The sequence below is a fragment of the Athene noctua genome, chromosome 2 (assembly GCF_965140245.1).
Source record: "Athene noctua chromosome 2, bAthNoc1.hap1.1, whole genome shotgun sequence".
Taxonomy (NCBI): Eukaryota; Metazoa; Chordata; class Aves; order Strigiformes; family Strigidae; genus Athene; species Athene noctua.
This window is the reverse complement of record NC_134038.1, coordinates 104,014,329-104,034,961: the sequence shown is the minus strand read 5'-3', so window position 1 is coordinate 104,034,961 and position 20,633 is coordinate 104,014,329. Positions and strand designations below refer to the sequence as shown.

The 20,633-nt window shown below is 41.8% G+C and overlaps 2 protein-coding genes across 6 annotated transcripts; both read right to left on the bottom strand.

Annotated features, from left to right (window-relative positions):
- Positions 1–3,654: 3,654 nt before the first annotated feature.
- On the bottom strand, positions 3,655–12,377 carry LOC141957777 (putative 2-ketogluconate reductase). Of its 2 annotated transcripts, XM_074899777.1 has the most exons (6): positions 12,263–12,377; positions 10,110–10,494; positions 8,198–8,369; positions 6,022–6,200; positions 5,713–5,809; positions 3,655–4,793 (listed from the first exon to the last, which is right to left on the bottom strand). In XM_074899777.1, the coding sequence occupies exons 2-6, from the start codon at positions 10,489–10,491 to the stop codon at positions 4,637–4,639; spliced, it is 987 nt and encodes a 328-aa protein (XP_074755878.1). In that variant the 5' UTR covers positions 10,492–10,494; positions 12,263–12,377; the 3' UTR covers positions 3,655–4,636. The 2 variants fall into 2 exon arrangements, with proteins under 2 accessions (XP_074755878.1, XP_074755877.1); XM_074899776.1 differs by having other exon boundaries at positions 4,679–5,809.
- LOC141957776 (putative 2-ketogluconate reductase) lies at positions 12,114–20,554 on the bottom strand. Of its 4 annotated transcripts, none has more exons than XM_074899771.1 (7): positions 19,438–19,545; positions 18,673–18,920; positions 16,109–16,493; positions 14,705–14,876; positions 13,684–13,862; positions 12,852–12,948; positions 12,114–12,451 (listed from the first exon to the last, which is right to left on the bottom strand). In XM_074899771.1, the coding sequence occupies exons 2-7, from the start codon at positions 18,871–18,873 to the stop codon at positions 12,295–12,297; spliced, it is 1,191 nt and encodes a 396-aa protein (XP_074755872.1). In that variant the 5' UTR covers positions 18,874–18,920; positions 19,438–19,545; the 3' UTR covers positions 12,114–12,294. The 4 variants fall into 4 exon arrangements, with proteins under 4 accessions (XP_074755872.1, XP_074755873.1, XP_074755875.1 ...); XM_074899772.1 differs by having other exon boundaries at positions 13,684–13,859; XM_074899774.1 differs by lacking the exons at positions 18,673–18,920; positions 19,438–19,545 and adding an exon at positions 20,467–20,554.
- Positions 20,555–20,633: the final 79 nt, after the last annotated feature.

Here is a 20,633-nt window from a genome sequence, read left to right as displayed (position 1 = left end):
CGCCCCAGCCACACCGCCGGTCTGGGCCGGGCCCGGGCAGGGCGAGGGCGAGGGAGGAGCGGGGCCGCCCCTCTGCAGCTGCCCAAGCGGCGCCGGCCTGGTGCCTGCGGCCACCCGCAGAGCTGCTTCTGCCCGCAGGGCAGCAGGAAGGTGCGCCCCAAACCCCTCGGGGGAGCCAGCTGAGAGAGAGCAACAGGTGTTCACAGATAATTGCGTTTCTGACTATGTGTCGCGTTTCTGCGCTGTTAGTAATTTCAAAATAACAGGGATTTTGCATTGACATCAAGCAGGCTGTTTTTTCCATTACCGCCTTTGAATGCCAGCTATGGTCTGGTCTCTCTGTTGCTCAGTACACTAAATGCACATGGGTTAATGTGGCACAAAGAGTTGTCTCTGACTGTCAGACACCAGTGACAGATCTCACTGCACACATGAAGGTCTTTTCCAACCTAGATGGTTCTAACAATACCCTCAAAACCTCTCTTGGAGAACTAAGGAACTGGGGCAGGCTCAGGTGCGCCAGTCACTGCAGCTGTTACCCTGGCTACGGGCAGTCCTGTGACTATCCCAGCCGAGAAATGTGTGACAATTTTCCTGATGAGGTTACTCGGACTGTAAATCCCCAGTGATGGAGGCTTCCCAGTACAGCTTCGGTGGTCTGTTCACTACAGCTGTGCTGGGGCGATTGGCCTTGCTGTGCTGGTGGCCAGCAGACACTTGAGAGGGTGCCTGGCTTCTGTGATCAGAGCAGCTGAGGAGCCAGGACACACTGCTGCTGCCAGCACCTGGGATCTCTCTTCTTCCACGCAACAAAATAACCAGCAATTGCGGACTGCTGAGTCTCTCCTGACTTTTGTCAAATAATGGATTACAAAATCACATCTTCTTGAATTTTACCAAACACGATTTGATATGCTGAGCATTAATGCAGTCAAGTATAACACCAAATCCTCTATAAAATGACTGATGGAAAGATAAAGTATAATAAAATGCTGTAATAATTATACAAAACCATAAATTGTTCTTGTTATCCTGGTGATGATTTTTGAGTATCATTTGCTTACTCAGAATCATTGAAAAATTTGGATTTCAAGTTCAGGCAGTTAAACTTTAAAGCAAAATTTCATTAACTAGCAAGATGAAGTTACAGCATATCAACTGGATTCTTAGTTAAGTCTACTTGAATTTTAAAAAAACAACTGACCCTAAAATGCTTACACATTCAGTGTTACATCAGCTGCTTCCAAGTTTGATGATAAGACATAATGGGTGATCTTTTAACTTACTGCTCACATTACCTGAGATCAAAGGACCATTGTAAAGCTCCTCTCAAAGACACAAGTCATTCTTGCTATGAATCAAGGAAAGAGGTCGACCACATTTTAGTAGTGAAGGTACAAACAAACTTTGGAAGGACAATATGGGAGTTTTTCCCTTTGTACATCAAATCAACAATTCTGAATGAACAAGATGAAGAAGCAATTAGGAGCCAAAAAAAAAAAAAAAAAGATAGTCAAAGGAATGTTAATCTTTTTGAAGGAAAAATCTGTGACATACATATCAAATGTCAAGAAAATGGGTGTATTATGTGGTTAGATGTGGAGAGAAACAGATGGCCTCAAAGTCTGTGTAACTTGAACATCTAATTTTCAAGTTATGGTTCAGGGCTGATATATACCTGTAGGACAGCTGTTCAAATTACTAGGACACAGAATGTCACAGACTAGAGTGTGAGCAGCAACCAAACAACAGTTACCACAAACTAAGTCGGATTAAGGTAAAACAAGATGAGAGTGTTGCACCACTGCACTATCATGTTTTAAGTAGATTTAATTTGTAAAGTACCATATAGACCTCATGTAGTGTGTAAAGCTGAATTTACATAGTATTGCAGTGTGCAGTTTCCTATCATAGAAAGGGATCTATTATACCAGCATTGTGACAAAGTTCTCTGAAATTAATAAAGTCTGTGGGTACGGGGAGTGAAGCATTGCACAGTTTGTGAACTTCGTTCCCATTGTTAAATATTGCCATTGGTGTCCATGTAATACTGCAGGGCAAGCTGATGTCTGCATAATAATTGTTTCTTAGAGTTAGACTTTTGAAGCATTACATTAGCCTAAAAGATTTTTCTACGATGTAATGTATACATTTCCCAGGTGGGATGTATAGACTATCTTAAACATGAAATTGAATAATGGTCTATATTATGTGTTATATAGCAATATTATATGTAACCAGGATTCATAGGACAAGAAAAACAGAGGCAGGAGATTTATGTTCATGGGTTTGTTGCTTCAGGCAAGGCCAACCCAAGTGATGCATTTGTTTTCACTATCATAAAATGTTATCACTAACCCATTTGTTTGCCGTAGGTAAGGCCAGCTTTCCCACTAGACTACTATAGCAGCACTTTATTCCAGATCATCAGCTGTTTGCATGTCAAAATGTTTCAAACAAATCTGAATCAACAGAGTAACTGTAATGGATCATCTCTTTGCTCGGGTGGCCACTGCATTTTTTGATCCATTTTTAGTAATTGTAAGATTGGATGTATTGTGTTTCCCAAAGCACAATGTAAGTAGAATAGCAGAGATGGGAAACTGCATCTAGTAAGCACTGGAAAGTTTCCTTAACTGTATGTCAGTTCATTTGACATATTCAGTAAATATTTATAGATTGAGGAAAGGCAGAAAACAAAGGGCCATTTTTAGCAACGTAATTTGAAAAGAAAGGTAGTTGCTTCCTGAAGATGTTTTGGGAAGATGTCCTTCAGGTGAGTATTTCCAGTCTGTGGAATGCCAAGTCATTAGGCATTGTGTTCGAGTCAACCCATCACTCCAATGACTGACAGGTATCCTCTTGTCTAGCACTTGTGTCTTCCTGTCTAAAGGCACCCCACTGGCAGGAAGCACTTCTGTAACTAATCAACCCAGATTCTTGAAATATCTGCAAAAGTAGAAATAAAACTCCAAGTAAATGGCAAGCATGTTCTATTGGTTTATGTAGAAGTGAAATGAAGTACTGTATCTGATTTTATGTTTGCTGCTTCACATCTGGGGAAAAGTTTGCTTATGCAACACCCTGTGTGTTTTATTCCAGTTTTAGGATATTGATCTAACAAAAGTTTATTTTTTTTCTCTCTGCTGTTTTAGCTCCTTGTAGCTTTGGTTTTGGCTCAGTAATTTATTGCTTAGCCTTTCATTTTGAGAGAATATATAACTTACTTTTGTCAAGGTCATACAGGCAACATTGAAAGGCATACTGGGCGCTTGTACCTCAGAGAACAGGGAGGTACCTGGGACAGCCTTGAAATTCTTGCCAGCCAATTTACAGCTCCTGAAAATCTGCAGTGTTGTTCCCCTGAGCTGCAAAAGTTGGTAACATCATCCTATGTTAAACTGGTGGAAGGAAGTGTCGTTTGGCAAGCACCAGTGACAACCTTCTGCAAGAAAAAGGAAGTGGAAATGGCTCTGTAAAGACGCATGATCCTAGCTGCACTTAATGGGAATTTTGCTATAAATTCTACTGATAGTTTAAATACTCATACTATTCATAACAGCATACAACATAATAAAATGCATAGCACTGCCACTTTGAGTTGTGGTTTATTTATCTTTTGGACTTGGATTAAGAGAACAGAGAGTACATAAAAACAACTGAGAGTATAGCAAACTGTTTCCTATAAAGCTATAGTGAGGTAAATGAGCATTCTTCTATTTAAAGAGATCCTCTTCCTGTAGAATTTGAACAGTTAATTGCAATATAGGTGCTATTTCTAGCAGAGGAAAGCCATGGGATTTGGTTTTTTTATCTGTAATAATTGCAGTAACAAAAACAATTTGTCAGAGTATTTTTTTCTCTTTACAATAGTGAAGCTCCCAGTTTCAAATATAATTATTCTTGCAAATGTCTAGAAGCAGTGACACAAGAAAAAGGTAGCGATTTGGATTTTAATGATGCATGTGTTTTTATAGAATTTGTGTTCCCACTAATTTACAGAATAATGCCGGAAGCTTAGAGGGTTCCAAGTGTTCTTCCAGATACTTGCACAAAGTTGAAAATCTGGAGGTAGACTGCACATAAATTTGGTATTACAAACATAATAACATGTTCACCTTGAAGACTAATTTTCCTTAGTGCTGGCACTTTAAATTATCTTCTAAAATCCAGTCTGCTTTAAATAAGTGATTCTGAGTTCTTTTCTTAAAACTAGTTTAAATGAAGACTTCCATATGGAAGTCAGTAATATTTCTAGCCAGGTAGCTAGCTTTGTTGGTTTTGATAGCTAATAGAATGGGAACAAAATGAATTATGTAATCTAAAATTACATTTTCTTTCGGACTAGGGAACGTAGCAAGAAGTGCATTGGAAATCAGAAGTTGTTTTTTCCCAGAGCCACTTAAAGCCTGCATGCATCTATCTATGGTTAGAAGTGAAAAGTAATGTATTCCTCCAATTTGCAAGGAAATTAAAATGTAAAGGGTGGTTTTTAATGACATGTGGGACCAAGCTAGAGCTTTCTGTGTCCACTTGGAATAGTCTTCTCTTAATGGGGAAAACAAAAAAGTAAACACCTTTAGAGCTGGTGGGGGTAAAGAGAAGAATAAAAAAAGCTGTAATAACCTTTTGCATATCAGCTAGGGAGCACTTCGCTGGGTATGGGGAGACCATTAAGAGCTGCTAGTATATTTTCAACTGCTTCCTCTGTTATCATGTAGGTGGCCTTGTCTGTTTTAATGCCGAGGTGAGGTGTTATAATGACATTCTTTAATTTTAACAATGTATGATCTCTGGAAGAAATGAAAAAAGAGATAGTTAAGTTACCTACTGTTCTTCGTCCAAATAAAGAGGAGTCTTACTTTGGCTTTTGCACTCTATTTAAATATAAAGTTAATTTAATACAGCTTTACAAGTCCCACTTGCATCCACAGAAGCTGATCACCTGTGTTCAAGTAATTTTGGACATTAAAAGGACATATTAAGAGTTTATACTGTGCTCTTTTGTCCAGAAACAGAGTTTCACCATTAGGCAGCAATTTGGACTGTGTCAGAAGAGAGGATTAAGCCCTCCTGACACATTAACCCTATGTAGTGGTCTGAGCTGTAGTTATGCAACTCAGGTAATGGACAATGATGTCCTGGCACACAGACATAACAATACCAAACTCCCCCCAACCCAAAATGTAGCCAGCCCAGTCAACTCCATGAGGCATCATTCTGATAGAGGTGTCTTTTTACAGAAGTTAAGTAGCTTCTGTGCCCAAGAGATCTGCAGTACGTCAGCCTTATACTGGGGAAACAAGTCTGTGGGGAGGGAAACCTCGGGGCAATGCAGTAGATGTAAGAAGGGATGATCCAAGCAGCTTCCACCCATTCACGGCAAGTTGCACCTTCAGATAAAGCAATTTGTAAGTGAAGCACTGCTGCAGCTTCATATGGTGATTCTGTGGAGGAGGTTTAGTGCTCCCCACCACACACAAGCCCCCTCCTGCTGTTTCCTGGCGCCCAGGCTTCCCTTTGACCTGTTGTTAGCAGACCCAACATCTGGGCTGCATCCTATTTGTATTCATGGCACTTTTACACAAACCTCTACGCCAGAGGCGGTGGTGAGCTGCCTCTGACAGATCGCCCCCTGTCTGCTGCAGGGATGCCTCCTGCACCTGGTGGGGCTCTGGCATGGTTTCTGAGAAATAAGCAAGAGATGGCAACCTGGGCAGTGGTTCCGGGTAGGTGACATCCAAAGCTGCGGCCCTGATAACACCAGTCTGCAGAGCTGTCACCAGCGCCTCTTGGTCAACTACTGCACCTGGTTTGGAATAAGAGTGTCTCTGAGTGCCATTTTCAGGTAATGATCTGAGAGTGAAGAGAATAGAAGGGAAGAGAGGAAATTTCACCGTGCCTGATCAGTCCTCCACATATGCACCAGCTGTGTGGTGGATGCAGCATGCTGCTGCATGTAACACAACAGGAGCTGGCTCATACTTTGTGGTCAGAACAGTCAATGGTTCTGGATGGTACCTCGGCTGATGTTAATGAGAGTAGCTGTGGGTTTCATCAGCTCCATCTCTCTTTTCCCAATCAGCTTGTGTGTCTGAGGTGTCAGGCTCACCACCACCATCACAAAATCTGCCTGCTGGAGCAAGGTGTCAATCTTTTTGCAGTAAGTAGCACCAACAGCTTGCTCCTCTTGCTCTTTCCTGGTGGGGAAAAGAGGATCATACTGTATTTCAGGGCATCAGTCATGAAAATACTTTCTTCAATGGTGTCACTGGTATGCAAACTAAAGGATCTCATTATCACATTCATGTAGCAAACAGGTGTCAAACAAAGGTGAATTTAGTCTCAGTTCAAGCCCTACAGCAGGGGATGGATAACATGCCTGCCTCTCATCCACTGCAGTGCAGGGTCAAGGGACTTTAAAGTCTGCAAGTCGACAAGGGCCAAGCACTGGAACAGATGGCAGCACATGGTCCAGTCTCCAGGATCCCCTGTGGGGAAGCTGCACCTCACAGGATGCAGTGATTGTTCAAACCAGAGTAGTGGTATTCACCAGAACTCATGCCTGTGAGCTCTGAGCATGCTGGTGGTCCTCATCCTGTTGTCAGCCTCCAGTGAGCCTGTCATTTTCCGATGAGTGGAATAAGCAAGACAGCTCTTTGTCAGGCTCCTGACTGCCCCAGGACTTTCACAAATTAAGGTGTTCAACACAAAAGTTACCAAAGTAGAGATTTTTAGTTTGAATTTTTCACAATACAAAAAAACCAACTTGCCATTTCTCTCGTTCTTTGTAACTTCAGCTCCCTGAACTCTGGGAACTAAAGAAGCAATGATAGGAGATCTGCTCCCAATTGCATGAGAATGGCTTTGAATTATCTCCTCCCTAATCTAGAACTAAAGAAAGAAGTCACACTAAGAAAATAACTTCAGTGTAACTTTGCAGCATGTGTCTCCTAATGAATGCATTTCACTGTTTTCTTTCAGTGTCCAGGTCAACAACCAGAGATTAAGTGGGTAAAGAACAGACTGGAACTACAGCCAGTTTTGCAGAATACAGAGCGTATCTCATTTCAGCACATAAGCTTGAAGTGTAAATGTACTTTAAAATAAGCAGGTTTTTAATTTCTGTTGCACTGTGCATTGATTATGCATCACAGCACTCTTACATAAATACTAAAGAATGAAAAAGGGAATTAGTGATGATGCACAGAAAAAAAAAATTATTTGTACCTTATTTTCTGCTTTTTGTGGTTTATGAAGAAATTTTGAAAGATCTTAAGGAAGGTGTTCAGTAGTACTTTTTAAAATGTGAGTTTGCTCAGCTGTTTTTATAATTTCTGAAGTAAGAGGAATGCCAAGGAAAGCTAGAAATTTCTGGCCTCATCCACCCTTGTGATTTGGTTAGGGATACCTAGAGTGGTAACCCTCCTTCTGCAGTCTGCATATGGAGAAAATTACTGGAAGCCACATGTAGTAGCACTGCAGCTTCTCCCTTCAGTCAGGGAGGAGTAAAGTTGAATCAGGGTAGATCGTGGTTTATGGTATGTTTGTTCTGATTGTTGGTTGCACCTTGCCTGATTGCAACAGCCTTGAGTTGTACATAGGGATCTTGCCCACCTTTACACTGAAGAGCCCCTGTGCTGAATCTCTAACAAGGATCAGATTCCCAGGTACACAAGCTAGGAGAGGCTAGAAATAACGAGTGAAATCCAGTTAAATACTTGACAAAATTCCCACTAGTTTGAAGAGAAACAAGGTTTTCTCAAGAACAGCTCTCAAGTCAATCAGTTTTTCATATTGTGCCAAGTATAGGTTTCCTATTTCTCCAGTCATTCAGAGTTCCAACAAGATCACTCCTGACCTTCAAAATATGGGGAAAAAATAAGTTACATGTCACTATAGTAAGATATGACGAGAATAAAAACGCTATAAGATTGGTCTTCCTTTTTCTGTTCACATATTCAGGAAACCTTGGGATTTCTAATATAAAACCTAAATTAAGTTTCCAAGTGTTTAATCACCAAATAATTTTTTACAAGACTGATTTGAGGCAACCACTCTTTTTTTTCCCTTTTGTTTTAATTTTGGCCCTATTCCCTCACTTCTTGCTATATTCCTGTTATAATTTCTTAAAAAGGAAATACTGACTATCTAGAAGAGAGTTTCTGTTGTAATTAGGGTCAAGACATATCTTTACCTCCGTGTCCTGTTGTGGTACAAAATGTTCATTTCAAATGCTTTGGCTCTCAGAGCGATCTTATACCCAATGCTGCCCATGCCAATGATCCCCAGAGTAGCTCCCGTAACTTCTACTCCCAGTAAATCAGCTTCACAGTACTCCATACCTGGAGAAATTGCAACATGATAGCCTGCAAGAAAAACACTCCAATATGAAAAATGAATGGGGTCCAACACAGAGGAGCAAGGCAAAAGAGTCTGGTCTTGGTGTGCTACTGTAGCACACTTTTAATGATTACAAACACACAATTTTAAATAGCAGTGGTTTTGGTAATGTCTTAGGTGACTCCCTAATATATCATCTTTCCCTGCCACTTGTGATATTCCCATTTATTCTCACCATACTCCAAAAAGCCTTCTGATGTACTCTCCCCTAAAAATCCTTTTACTGTTTTAGACTCATTAAAATATTGCCCTGTTCTACATCAACAATAAAAATAATTATTGCCAGTAACACTACAGAGTTTGGAAATGTTATGTGGAGAATAACACCAGGTGTTGGGTTTGCTATTTAGAATAAGAACAGGTTTCCTGTTCCCTTCTGCCACTCTCCTTGTAAAGAAAAGTGTGACTTCTTTAAAAATCACTACTCAGTAATTTCTATAATTATCTGTTAAACCTGAAAATTTTTTTATCGTTCTAGACAGAAAATACACTTATATGCACAGAGACAGCACTTAATATTCTGATAGCAAGGTGCCAGGCTTCTGATATTGCAGTCTTCTGATACTGCCAGCTCTTCTAAAACATAAGCAGAATATTGTGAAAGTATCAAAAAATGCCTCAGGATAAAACTCAGTTATGCCAGGGCAGAGCTATCAGAAATGCTACCAGGGATAGTTTATGTAGATGGGAAGAAGAAATTAATTTCCCTTTTAATCTGTCTCCTCCTTGTGAGGTAGAGATAGATTTAGTGGGAGACAAGTCTCTTGAGTTTCTATGAATCCAGTGGTACAACTGGCAAATCAATGGTAGATAAATTTAATCGGATAAATCTGGAAGATCTTTTCCTGAAACAGGAGGTGTTCCAACCAAGCCAAGGGTAGGTCTATCCAGGGAAATGGCAAGAAAAAACTGTGGAAGAAACTAGAAAGGATGCTACTAGCGGAAGTGGGAGCAGGTTGCCTTGTGGCTCTCTAATGTTCCTTAAATTACCCAATTCTGCACCAATCCATTTCAGTCCCTGAGAATAAGGCCATGTGTCTTTCAGCCCCAGCTTTCAGCATATACCCTTATTCTGCTCCATTGTTGCCTCCCACAGTCTAATTTCTTCTGCCAGCCTGTGACTGCAGCGATTGTCTGATCTTTGGCATCCCCCACTTTTGGTCAACAGCACTGTAATACTATCACATCAAGAAGCACGTCTTACATCAGCCAAATGTCATAGTCTCTGAAAATGTGTTGCTGAAGAAAGCAATGAAATTTAAAGTTTTTATATGTAGGAAGCAAACTTCAGTGTGTTGTTCATCTCAAACTATTAAACTAAGTCTACAGCTGTATTTATTCTAAAAACTAAGTTCCAGCTTCTAAGACCACTTGGTCCATAAAGCAATAAGTTGTATTTGAATTGAATGTGATTAGATTCTGCTCAAGTTTTTTCAACTCAGGCTGGTGACCTAGGAAAACTAAACTCACAGAATTTTATTTATACCTCATTGAAATATATGTTATATATGTGTATATAATAATTTAGATATATTTATGATATATAAAATATATGAAAGTACCAACTATTCTATTTGCCAGCCCAACATAGATTTTCACATTTTATGTGAAATTATGTGTACTACAGATAACTCTAGGAAAATTCAAGTTAATGGTAGGTAAATTTTGTATAAATTTTAGAAGCCACAAAAGAATTGAGATGTTACCTTCCACTAGTCTTCTAGCAGATGCCAGCAGCAAAGCCATCCCAGTATCAGCTGTGCTGCTGGAAACAGCATATGGAGCATTAGCCATCTTCACACCAAAGCTAGCTACAAGTTTCAGGTCCAGGTGATCCATCCCTACTCCTGAATTCGCAATCACTTTCAAGTTTGGCAGGCTCTGGAGGAGCTCTTGGTCGATTATTGGTTTGTGCCACCACAAATAGATAGCCTGGACCTTTTTAGCCATATGTTTTCTGTTCTCAAGAAACTCCTTCATGGTGATGAGGTAGAAATGTTTCTTCAGGAGGGCCACATGGCCATGCAGTATCCCATGTATACCACCAATTTCATTTACCAGAAGCCCAGGTAGCTCTCCTCCTCCCATGATCTGCACAAAGAAGAAAGACACAAAGTGTCAGAAGAAAGACATATAATTACTTCCAGACATTTTAAAGAATAATCACTTTCATGTCCTGTTCATGATATCTACAAGAGATCTTATAAACCACAAATTCAGATAGGGAGGCAAACAAAGCAATACAAGAAAGCAGCTCTTTTAAGTAATCTATTAGACACACATATACAGAGGTATTCACATAATCAAGTCTGAACAAGTTCTGTCCCTCATGGTCTGTAAGGTTTCATATTACTGCCACCAGGCTCATAACACAGTTACTTCACATTAATTACTTAGTTTCAGACCATCAACAGTCTGGTGCAATAAATCTCATTCCCTACCCTGAAATCCAAATTACCACATCTAAGTAGTTTAGAAAAATGTTGGACCAAATCTAGTTCGTGAAAATAAATTGTGCAGCTTCACCATGAACTTTGAGTTACCAAGTTAATTTTTAAATGCTTCATTGCAGATTTTTGCAGCCTACCATCCTGAAGAGACACCAGTGACTTTTTAACTTAAGTGCCTTCTCCTGAGGTTTTCACAAATTAACAAAATAATAGATGCTTAGGCGTTTTCCAAGAAGGGCTTATGAACTCAAATTAAAACATGGGGTTTTTTTTTCAGGAAATCACTGACCATCTGTTTGTAGCTCCCAGAGGGTCTGTGAATTGACAGCTTTTTTTTTTTTTTTTTTTTAATTAGACTATTCACAACTACCATTGATTTTCCATAGGAATTTTGGGGAGAGCTGCATGGAAAGCTATTAAAGGGCTGAAGATCTTGTAATCCCCTATTGCTGTTGTCCTGTTATTGAAGTTCTTACCATTATCTTGTTAGTAGTATTTCACTATTTGCAGCCTAATGTCTAACTCTTGTCCTGTCAACACTTCCTGTGCTAAAACTTCATTTTACCATCTCTTCAAGAAGCCTGACCATATTGCAAAATACTGGAAAGGCTCTCTGATTTTATGGAGGTGACAAACATTTTACTGAATTTTCTGACTTTGTTGCTTGCTCATAGTAAAGAGAACGTATGAAAAAGCTTGGCCCTGGGCTGCAAGTTAGGACTGATCACTATTTTTTCTTTAGGCTGTGCCCTCACCCATGTGATTTCAGTGGTAGATCTACCATTGCTTCATGGCCAGTCAAGATAAAAGAATCATTTTTGTCTGCATGGAGGAACTAATTCGCTTGGGTTTTACTTTTGTTTTCAAAGGATCCCCTCGGGAAAATAAAAGATACTTTTTCAAAGATTGGCTTGGCTTTGATTTAACATATAGATGAAGCAGAGCTCTTCTTACATTAGAAAACTGTAGGACTACAACCATTTCAAAGAAGTCTGTTTTCCTCAGTGTTTTGATATAAAAATCGAATATTGCAATATTAGCTGAAAAGTGTTTCAGGATACAGTCAAATTTCTGCAGGGAATTAACAGTCAATTCACCTTTAATATATTTGGGAGTGTTACACAAACTGCTTGGTGTACTTGCTTATCATTATGTTGCAGCAAGTACTGGGAAGAGAACACAGGTATTAACTGAAATAATGGACTGAAGCTATCAAAGTGCAGTTTAAAAGCTTCAAACAGATCCCTTTTATTAGTTCCACTTTATTTTTCAGGATTGTAAATAACACTACAGAACAAGTATAGCGAGATGACAGCTTTGCAGCAACAGGACAAGAAGAGCAGTGCAGGAACAGGTTGTTTTTTTCCTAGTTTAAAAGTGGTACTGCAAGAAATAGTGCCTTCCCATACATAGGAGATTTCGTGGTATCATCTGGCACACATCATTTTGGAAACACTTCACTTGGAATAGGTTGGCCATTGAGAACAGACAGCATATTTGCTATTGCTTCTTCTGCCATCATACGGATAGCTTGGACTGTCGCCGTTCCAATGTGAGGGGTTATGATGATGTTATTTAATTTTAATAAAGGATGACCTCTGTAAGAAACAGAAAGAACAGAATATATTACACAGGGAATTTACTCTGCAGCTATTCCATGCTAGCTGTCAAGAATTGAACCTGAGGAAACAGCAGTGGCATGTTGAGATAAAAGGGCCAGTAGCACAGAACCAGCAGAAAGCTGTGGGAAGCTTGCTTACCCATTTTGTCTTCCTCTCTATTGGTCTTGTTGCCTTGCCTGTCAGTTAGGCTGGCAAAGAACGGACAGATGTGGGAAAGGTGAAGAGTTTGTCATTTATTTATGACTGTGTGAGACAGGCTGAGGTTTTGCCCTTAAACAGTGAGAAAGAGTCCCCATGGAGATCAAGATTATGAGCACTCTTTTGCATACAGTTTAAAACATTTCAGATTAATAGAGTGGAAAACAGGTTTCTTTACCTTGGCAGAGGCTCAGGGTATGTGACGTCCAGAGCAGCAGCCCTAATAACCTTATTCTGGAGAGCTTCTACCAATGCATCTTGATCAATAACTGCACCTGCATTTGAAATGAAATCTTGCTATCGTGACGAGTTAATGAACACATTTTTAACCGGGAGTGGGGAAAGGTCTCCAGGGTCCAGTGAGAAAAATTACAGGATCTTCATCTTGTTAGAAAGTAGAACGTCTTTCTAACAACCATTAACCAAACAAAACAGATTTTATTTATGAATCTTTGATTAGAGAAGGATTATGGTCCACTGCATAAGGCTTTTCCTGGGATGTGACCAGTTTCAGTCTTTTCCTCATTTTGACACTGACTTCCTGTACTATTATAGACAAATAATTTAATCTCTTCAAGATTTCCACTCTTTTATCTCTGCTTTGTTTACTGAAACTATAATCTCTCTCAGTGCCAACAGATCTGTAATACCATGTGATGTTTCTTTTCTATCTAGCTGTTCCAAATGAAACTTATGTTTTCTCTCCTTTTTCCTTGTACCCCATTCAGCATTGGTGATGATAAACCTTTCAGTTATTTCCACTAAAGAAAAGCTGTCTTTAGAGTAAGGCTAAATAGAACAGAACATCTGCTGAGCATTCTCTAAATTCTACAGGACCTTTGAACACATAGCATCTGATCTATGATAAGTCATTAATTTGTAGACTGCCAGTTACTTCATGACTCAAACAGTACAGGGCTACCAGAGACTGAGGTTGGAGGGGGGAATGTCAACATAATCAACACAACCTTAACTGTGGAGCCACAAACAGTGCTTTCAGATCATCCTACCTCGGCTGATGTTTATAAGAGTAGCTGTGGGTTTCATCAGCCCCAGCTCCTTCTTCCCAATCAATTTGTGAGTCTCGGGAGTCAGGTTCACAACCAACATAACAAAGTCAGATTGCTGCAGCAAGTCTTCCATCTTCTCACAGTAGTGGGCACCAACCGCCTCTTCCTCCTCCTTTCTTCTGAAGGAAAAATTCACACACCCCAAAACCGATACAACTATTTCTAACTGGCTTTAACAATCAATCAACCCTAGGAGAGATCTGGAACAGCACAGAGACTGAGAGGTTTGAGGCCAAGATAAAGGAAAAGACATTGATAAGTACAAATGGTGGAAGGGAGGCAGGAAGGATGTGGGCTAATGGGAGCAAGCGGTTAGAGGAGTGGCAGGACCCTGAAGGAGTGACATATGTGTGAAAGCAAAGCACATATGTAGTATTAGGTACAGGACGTTGAGGACGCAGTCAGACTCCACTCTTCTCTCTTGCATCTATGCCAAGCCCTGTAGAGTCTCTCCTTGCCTGACACGTGAGTTAGGACTTGGGGTGGAAAAGAAATGAAGGGGAAATGAAGTCTGAAAGAAAGGGAACCATAAAACTAAAAGAAGTTAAAACCCTTGTAAGTGGTGCTGGTGTGATGAGTGATCTGGCTGGGCTCAGGAGAGGGGTGGCTGGCTGGGTGGGCCAGGGATGCTGCCAGAAGTCTGAAGAAGAGTCTGGCAGGACAGAGGGGACACAATGAGGGCACAATGCCTGATTTACTCTGATAACATCATGAAAGGTTACACAGCCCTTGTTCTGAAGTGCTAGTAGCTAATCAGGGCAGAGCGAGCGCCGGAGGCTAGGGGGAGCTGCTTCTGGAGAGAAGCAGTAGGGAGCCAAAGCGAGGAAGTGGCAGCATGCTGGTGCTCCTCATGCTGCTTACAAGTGTCACAAGTGCCTAGGAAGATCGGGGACAGAGAGCAGAGCTGTGGTTTCTGTCACTGTCTCCTGACTAATCACATGCAGAAAACAGTCATTTTTACCTCCGGTTCCTGTTATGGTACAGGATCCTCATGTTGAAGGCTCTGGCTCTCTGAGCCACTTTGTACCCAATGCTGCCCATCCCGATGATCCCAAGTGTTGCTCTGGTTACTTCCACTCCCAGCCAGTCAACAGCAAAATACTTCGTGTCTGGAGAAACCGCAATCTGGCAGCCTGAGTGTAAATACATACTAAATGGGTACAAACTGACCATAAAAGTAGGTTTTGGGGAAAGAAAAACTTTCTCACCACCACAGCAGCATAGCTCTGGAGTACTCCTTACAAAACATCCTTCCTAATTTTGACCAGTTTATAGAAGGGCCTGGAAGGTGCCATTCCCTGCAGCCAAGGCTGGGGACAGTAACACAGGGGGTCTCCGAGGTGGGTACTGTGCTGGGACAAAAGGTTCCTCAGGGACTTAGCTCTTCCGTGGCTGGAGTATTTTCTTGGAAATTCAAAAATAGCTTCTTTGGCACTTACCACCCTGCAAGCATTGACTTAGCTTATTTTTAGCTGGGGTAAATCTCACTATTTCTCTTCTGGATCACAACCCAGAGCAGCCCCACTGCTTGAATGGGGGTGAAGGTTACAAATTCCAGCTCAGCCAAGGATGACTATGAGCTGTTCTACAAAGAACCTGAGGTCCAACAAGATGCAATAGTGAGAAAACATCACGGGGAAAGTGGTGTTATTTCATGCTCAGGGGCGAAGCAGCAGTGACAGAAATACTACGAGTTGCTGAAGACAGAGGCAACATCTTGTGATAGTCTCTACTGACACCTTCCTTCCCCTGAAAGGCATTGCGCAGCAAGGGTATGTGGGGAAAAGACCTACCTTTAAGGACATGAACTAAATTGTTGGTGGTGCAGTTTGGAATAGGATCATCAGCTATTTCAATAATAGTGCTGATGCTCTTCCAGAAATACAACCCATTGGTTCAGACAAACTTTACAGAAGCAGGAAAAGAATTATTAAGAGTTATACTAATTATTGCTCCTCTAGAGGTGGGGACATGACCATTGGTGCTTTGTACTTTGCTGTAGCTCCTAACACTTGTTCCGAGGGGAAATTCAGAAGCGGTGACATTTAGTTTGGATGCATTTTGCATTCAGTTTTTACAGCTATAAATAACTCACCCAGTGAACAGCCAGAGGAGAATTAAGCCCCAGACATTATTCCAAACAGGGTATCACAAGCAACTTTAAAGTGCATAATTTAGACAAAGGCCTTACTCTTGTCACCACTGCCTTAAAAAGAAGCAAGACATAGGAAAAGAAGGGGCCTTTGAAAATGGGAGTTCTCAGAAATTTTACCCTGTAAAAGCATCCCAAATATTGATTTAGACAGATCATCAAGTGAGATATGCCAAAGAAGTAGCTAAGATCCAGGAAAATTTAAAACATTACCTTCTACTAGTCTTCTGGCAGAGGCCAGCATCAAGGCCATTCCTATGTCTGCTGTTGAGTCTGCCACGGCATGTGGGGTGTTGGTCACTTTTATGCCAAAGCTGGAAATCATTTTCAAGTCTAAGTGATCGACTCCAACCCCAGAGTTTCCAATTACCTTTAAATTAGGCAGGCTTTCTAGAAGCTCCCGGTCAACAGTTGGCCTGCACTCAAACACGAAGACAGATTGGATTTTTTTGCTCATTTCTTTTTTGTTTTCAAGAAATTCCTTCATGGTGATAAGGCAAAAGTGTTTCTTCAAAAGTGATGCAAGGTTTTCTAGCACACCATGAGTTCCTCCTATATCCAGAATCAAAACACCTGGCAACTCTTCTTCTGCCATGACCTGCAACAGGGGAATAGAAGAAATACTCCTTTGTCTAGGAGAACACCCTTAAAGGAATGATGCTGTAGTGATCATTGAAATTCACATTGGTGAAACACGAAATTGGTGGAACGCTGCTTTTAAGGATACAGAAGAAATCCACAGTCACTTGGTACTAGCACGATACGTAAGACAACTTCCCAGTATTTTCACTAAGTGCTGATTTAGACTATAACACCAGGGAATATCCACCCCCTTAGATCTAAGTCCAGTCCTACAGGGTGTTCTTCTCAAATAGTTTTATTTTAGTCTTGATTTAATACAAATCTTGTAGCTTCTCAACCTCATTCACAAATTCATTTCTATAAGCAGTGGTATGAAAGAGGCCGCTAGAAAGTTACTCAAAGTTTCTTGCCTACTGATTATGGTTGGTGAAGCCACAGGTAGTGTAGGGTCGCACTGAGGCTCAGATGGGTCTGACAAATATCTGTCAGGAATGGTTTAGGTCTAACAGATTTGCACAATAAAGGGCCATCCCTGGACAGCTGCTACACTGCTTGTCTTCAGTGTTTTAAACATCTGGATCTGCACCTGAACTTACTTCCCACAAAATTTAGCACATCCATGCCTATATGCTGAACCAGTAGGGAAGAGCACTAGTGGTGGTACTGACAACACAGTTCTTCATATTAGAACTTTTCCCCTGTCCAGACAGTTCAGAGCCCAGTCCTCTCTGCAACACTCATGCAAATGTATTGTATCCTGCAATATCACAGGGGCTTCACAGATAGCTAAATGCCTAATTAGAAGCAGCCCTTACTGACAAAAACGGTAGCTGAAAATTTCCTGCATGTCTTAACAACAGTCTTGTCGAATTTCCTTCACTTCTGTTTGTTGTGCACCACTCGCTTCAGGTCCTACTGTGTCCTAGACTTGGGTCCAGGAAACCTGGTGTTGTGCTAACTGCGTCAGAACAATTTTCCACAGCAGTATGCTCATTTATTCTGGACAGAGAGTGCTGGGCAGGGATTTCCTGCTGCTTCAGTCCTCTCACAGGAGCCTTCAGCGAGTAACCAGAATTCAAACCTGTGACAAAAAGGTGTCAATGCAGATTGGAAGTTTCTGACAAACTGTATTTACCCTTGTCCTGTCCTAACTCAGGCTTATCACAACTGCATCTATTATATGCCTCGAATTTCGACACCAGTAATACTGCTTTATCCTGGCCTTGGCCTGCATTTCTGTCTCAGTTCCAGTCTGCTGCTGTACATGGGCTAGAAGGGGCCTCCATGTTAGGACAGATCTGCAGTTCACCACGAACAGTGTCTCTGATAACACTAACTAGTTTTGAACAGCAGTAAACAAAGCCATGAGATGAACAGTGCAACCATATTGCAAAGGGATACCGCATTCTTAAATATGTATCAAATCTATTTCTTGCCAACTGAAGTATTTTGAACCCTGCCAGCCCCACATGGTTGTGAAAATTGTGCAAATTTCCCCAGCTGTAGTCTGTATATTTCTTAAGAGCATCACACAACATGACCTTAGAAAGACAAACTAGATTCGTCCTCCAGAATGAATGACACATAGAGTAAAAGACAAGATTTGATGTCATATTGTGACAGCATTGTCCAGCTTTCTGATGATCACAACCTGATGCTCCTGCAGCAACTTACTCAGACTGGACAGCAACTAAAACTTATGCTGTTAAAGGATGGAAAACTGGGTGCCTGATATGATCGACTGACTGGCAGATGTCAGTAAGGCAGCACTGTATTACACTATTTGCTTTCATCACCACTTTCTCCTCCGATACAATACACCACTCATGAAGGTCTGAGTCAGACCCATATTCATTTTAGAAGCACTTCCTAAACTTCACAAGCAGAAATGTGATCCATAAGGAAGCCACGGTGCAGCGCAGCAAGAGCTCGTTTAGCTTTAAACAAACCAGATGGTGGACTAGAAACAGGCTAGTTGCATGCAGTTAATCTTTTCATTACTGTGGATATGCTGAGTCTGCCAAAATTTCAGACATGTTTGATGTGCGTATGCAGCATTAACACACTGCAGCTTTTGTTCAAGAACTGGGGTTCTGCTAGTGCCAGGTATAATCTTAAAAAAATAAGAGATAGCAGTAAACTAAAAACGCTTAAAGGAACTTTGCAGAGGGAAGGGGGACTATTCCGATACCAACCTTGGTCTGAGGAGCACTTATTGTTCGTCCTTCAGCACTACCTGGGCATGTCTTGTACCCCTGTCTGTAATCCACACTTCTCCTGTGACACCGATGTCCATGAGAAGCAATAGCTGGATGAATGAATTTATAAGCCAAATCTGACTGGCCAGGCATCAAGGGAATCAGTTTTAACAGACTGAATGCTTTGCTTCTGAACATAATTATTCAGTTATCAGATGTCTTGTCCAATGCGCTAAATGTAACACCTGTTAAGGATATGACAATTTTGGTTTTGGACTAGTATCATCTGCTGTACCACTAACACTCTTTTCTTAAAAAAAAGAAAAAAAAAAGAAAAAAAAAGCGCTGTCTCTCCTCAAATTTTCTATTTATAGAACATTATCTGCTTCTGTGTATGTATACATCTATAATCACATGGAACACACTAATATAACATAAGTGTACTAAGTTCTGGTCCTCGCATTGCAAAGAAAACTTTGAAAATATGACTCAGATTGAGACAAGTGGGCAAATAAAAAGGACTACATTTGAGCATTAACTTCAGTGCTGACTGAAGCTGGCCTTATTTCTTTTGCGGAGCTTGACTGACAGCTTACTTGCACATTTGTTGACTGGCACTGCTGTAGCACTTGGGACTTGGCCAAATCAGAGCAAACTAAACCTATTACATAATTCTTCCTACCTTCGTTTTAAAAGTTAATAGCACGCGTTATGCAGAATAAACTCCTCCCACGGACTTCTCTATCGGGGAAAACTAATTACCTGGATAACGACCAAAGAATTAACCACGGCTGGTTTCTTTCTGCCGATGTTTCTTCCACAGCTCGCTCCTACCGCAGCTGGAGGAGCCGCCAGCACCCAGCCCCGGCCCCCGGCAGCCCAGGGCCCACCCCGGCCGCCGTCCCCTTGCTGACCGTGCCCAGCTCCGGTGGCAGCTGCGGGCGGGCCCCGCCGCGCCGGGCCCCCCTAACCCCTGCCCTGCCAGACGGCTCCGGGCCGGCAGCTCTGCCAGCAATTCCGTGGGCACTTCCTTCCGTGGGCCCGTCCGTGGGCCCTTCCCTTCCTTCCGTGGGCACTTCCGCGCCTCCAGGCAGGCCTGGCTGCCTCCCGGCTGCGGCCCACGCGGCGGGGACGGCCGGGGCCCCGGTGCTTTTGTCTGGAGTGGGACTAGAGTGCCTTCCTCTCCTCTCACGCTCCCCGGCACTGAATTTTCTAGAAAGGCGATACCGCAAAACGAGGACTTTGATAGTTTTTGGAGAGCTCTGCAATACTGGGGCAAAGGAATTTGGTACCTGTGGCGGTTTAAACCCAGCTGGCAACTAAGCCCCACACAGCCGCCTGCTTGCTCCCTCCCCCCGGTGGGATGGGGACAGACGGAAATCAGAAGAGTGAAAGTGAGAAAACTTGTAGGTTGAGATATTGTGGAAAATATGTTTTTCTCCCTGACTGCTGCAAGCAAAACTTTTAAATGAGTGCACAGTGTACAATAATATGTATGCCTTTCAGGAAGCAAAAGGTTGGCCTGGAATGCCCGATCGCAATGGCCAGCTTGACTCTGCAGCCAAAATGTCCTGGTTTTGCTGCTGACCGCTTCAACTGAAACATTTACCCAGTGTGTTACCGGCATTTTGACTGCGAGAGATGAGAGAGCATAACATTACCCAAGTGCAGCCACTGCCAGGGTCCAGGCAGCACAGCTCCCACGGGCAGGGTTAGTCCTGGGTGTAGGGAGCATCAGAAAGAAACACAGAAAATGGACATGCAGTTGTGACCCAGCTGATTCAAACACACCTGCACCTTCACATAGGACTCCAGCCAAAACCAGCACTACTTCCAGTGTGAAGCTGTTCATTGCTGTGGGTTAATGCATTGACAAAATCTTCCATAGCCAGATGCATGCAGCTGCTCTCTCTCTGTTGCAGTATCTCCTTGACAAAATCCAATAGAGGCACAGGGAG

Coding starts and splice junctions, on each gene's coding strand:
- LOC141957777 (XM_074899776.1), bottom strand. CDS start 10,491: ATGGGAGGAGGAGAGCTACCTGGGCTTCTGGTAAATGAAATTGGTGGT. Junction 8,370..10,109: donor TGCTAGAAGACTAGTGGAAG/GTAACATCTCAA, acceptor TTTTTCTTGCAG/GCTATCATGTTGCAATTTCT. Junction 6,201..8,197: donor TACCACAACAGGACACGGAG/GTAAAGATATGT, acceptor TTTCCCCACCAG/GAAAGAGCAAGAGGAGCAAG.
- LOC141957776 (XM_074899771.1), bottom strand. CDS start 18,873: ATGTTCAGAAGCAAAGCATTCAGTCTGTTAAAACTGATTCCCTTGATG. Junction 14,877..16,108: donor TGCCAGAAGACTAGTAGAAG/GTAATGTTTTAA, acceptor ATTTACACTCAG/GCTGCCAGATTGCGGTTTCT. Junction 12,452..12,851: donor TACCCTGAGCCTCTGCCAAG/GTAAAGAAACCT, acceptor TGTTTCTTACAG/AGGTCATCCTTTATTAAAAT.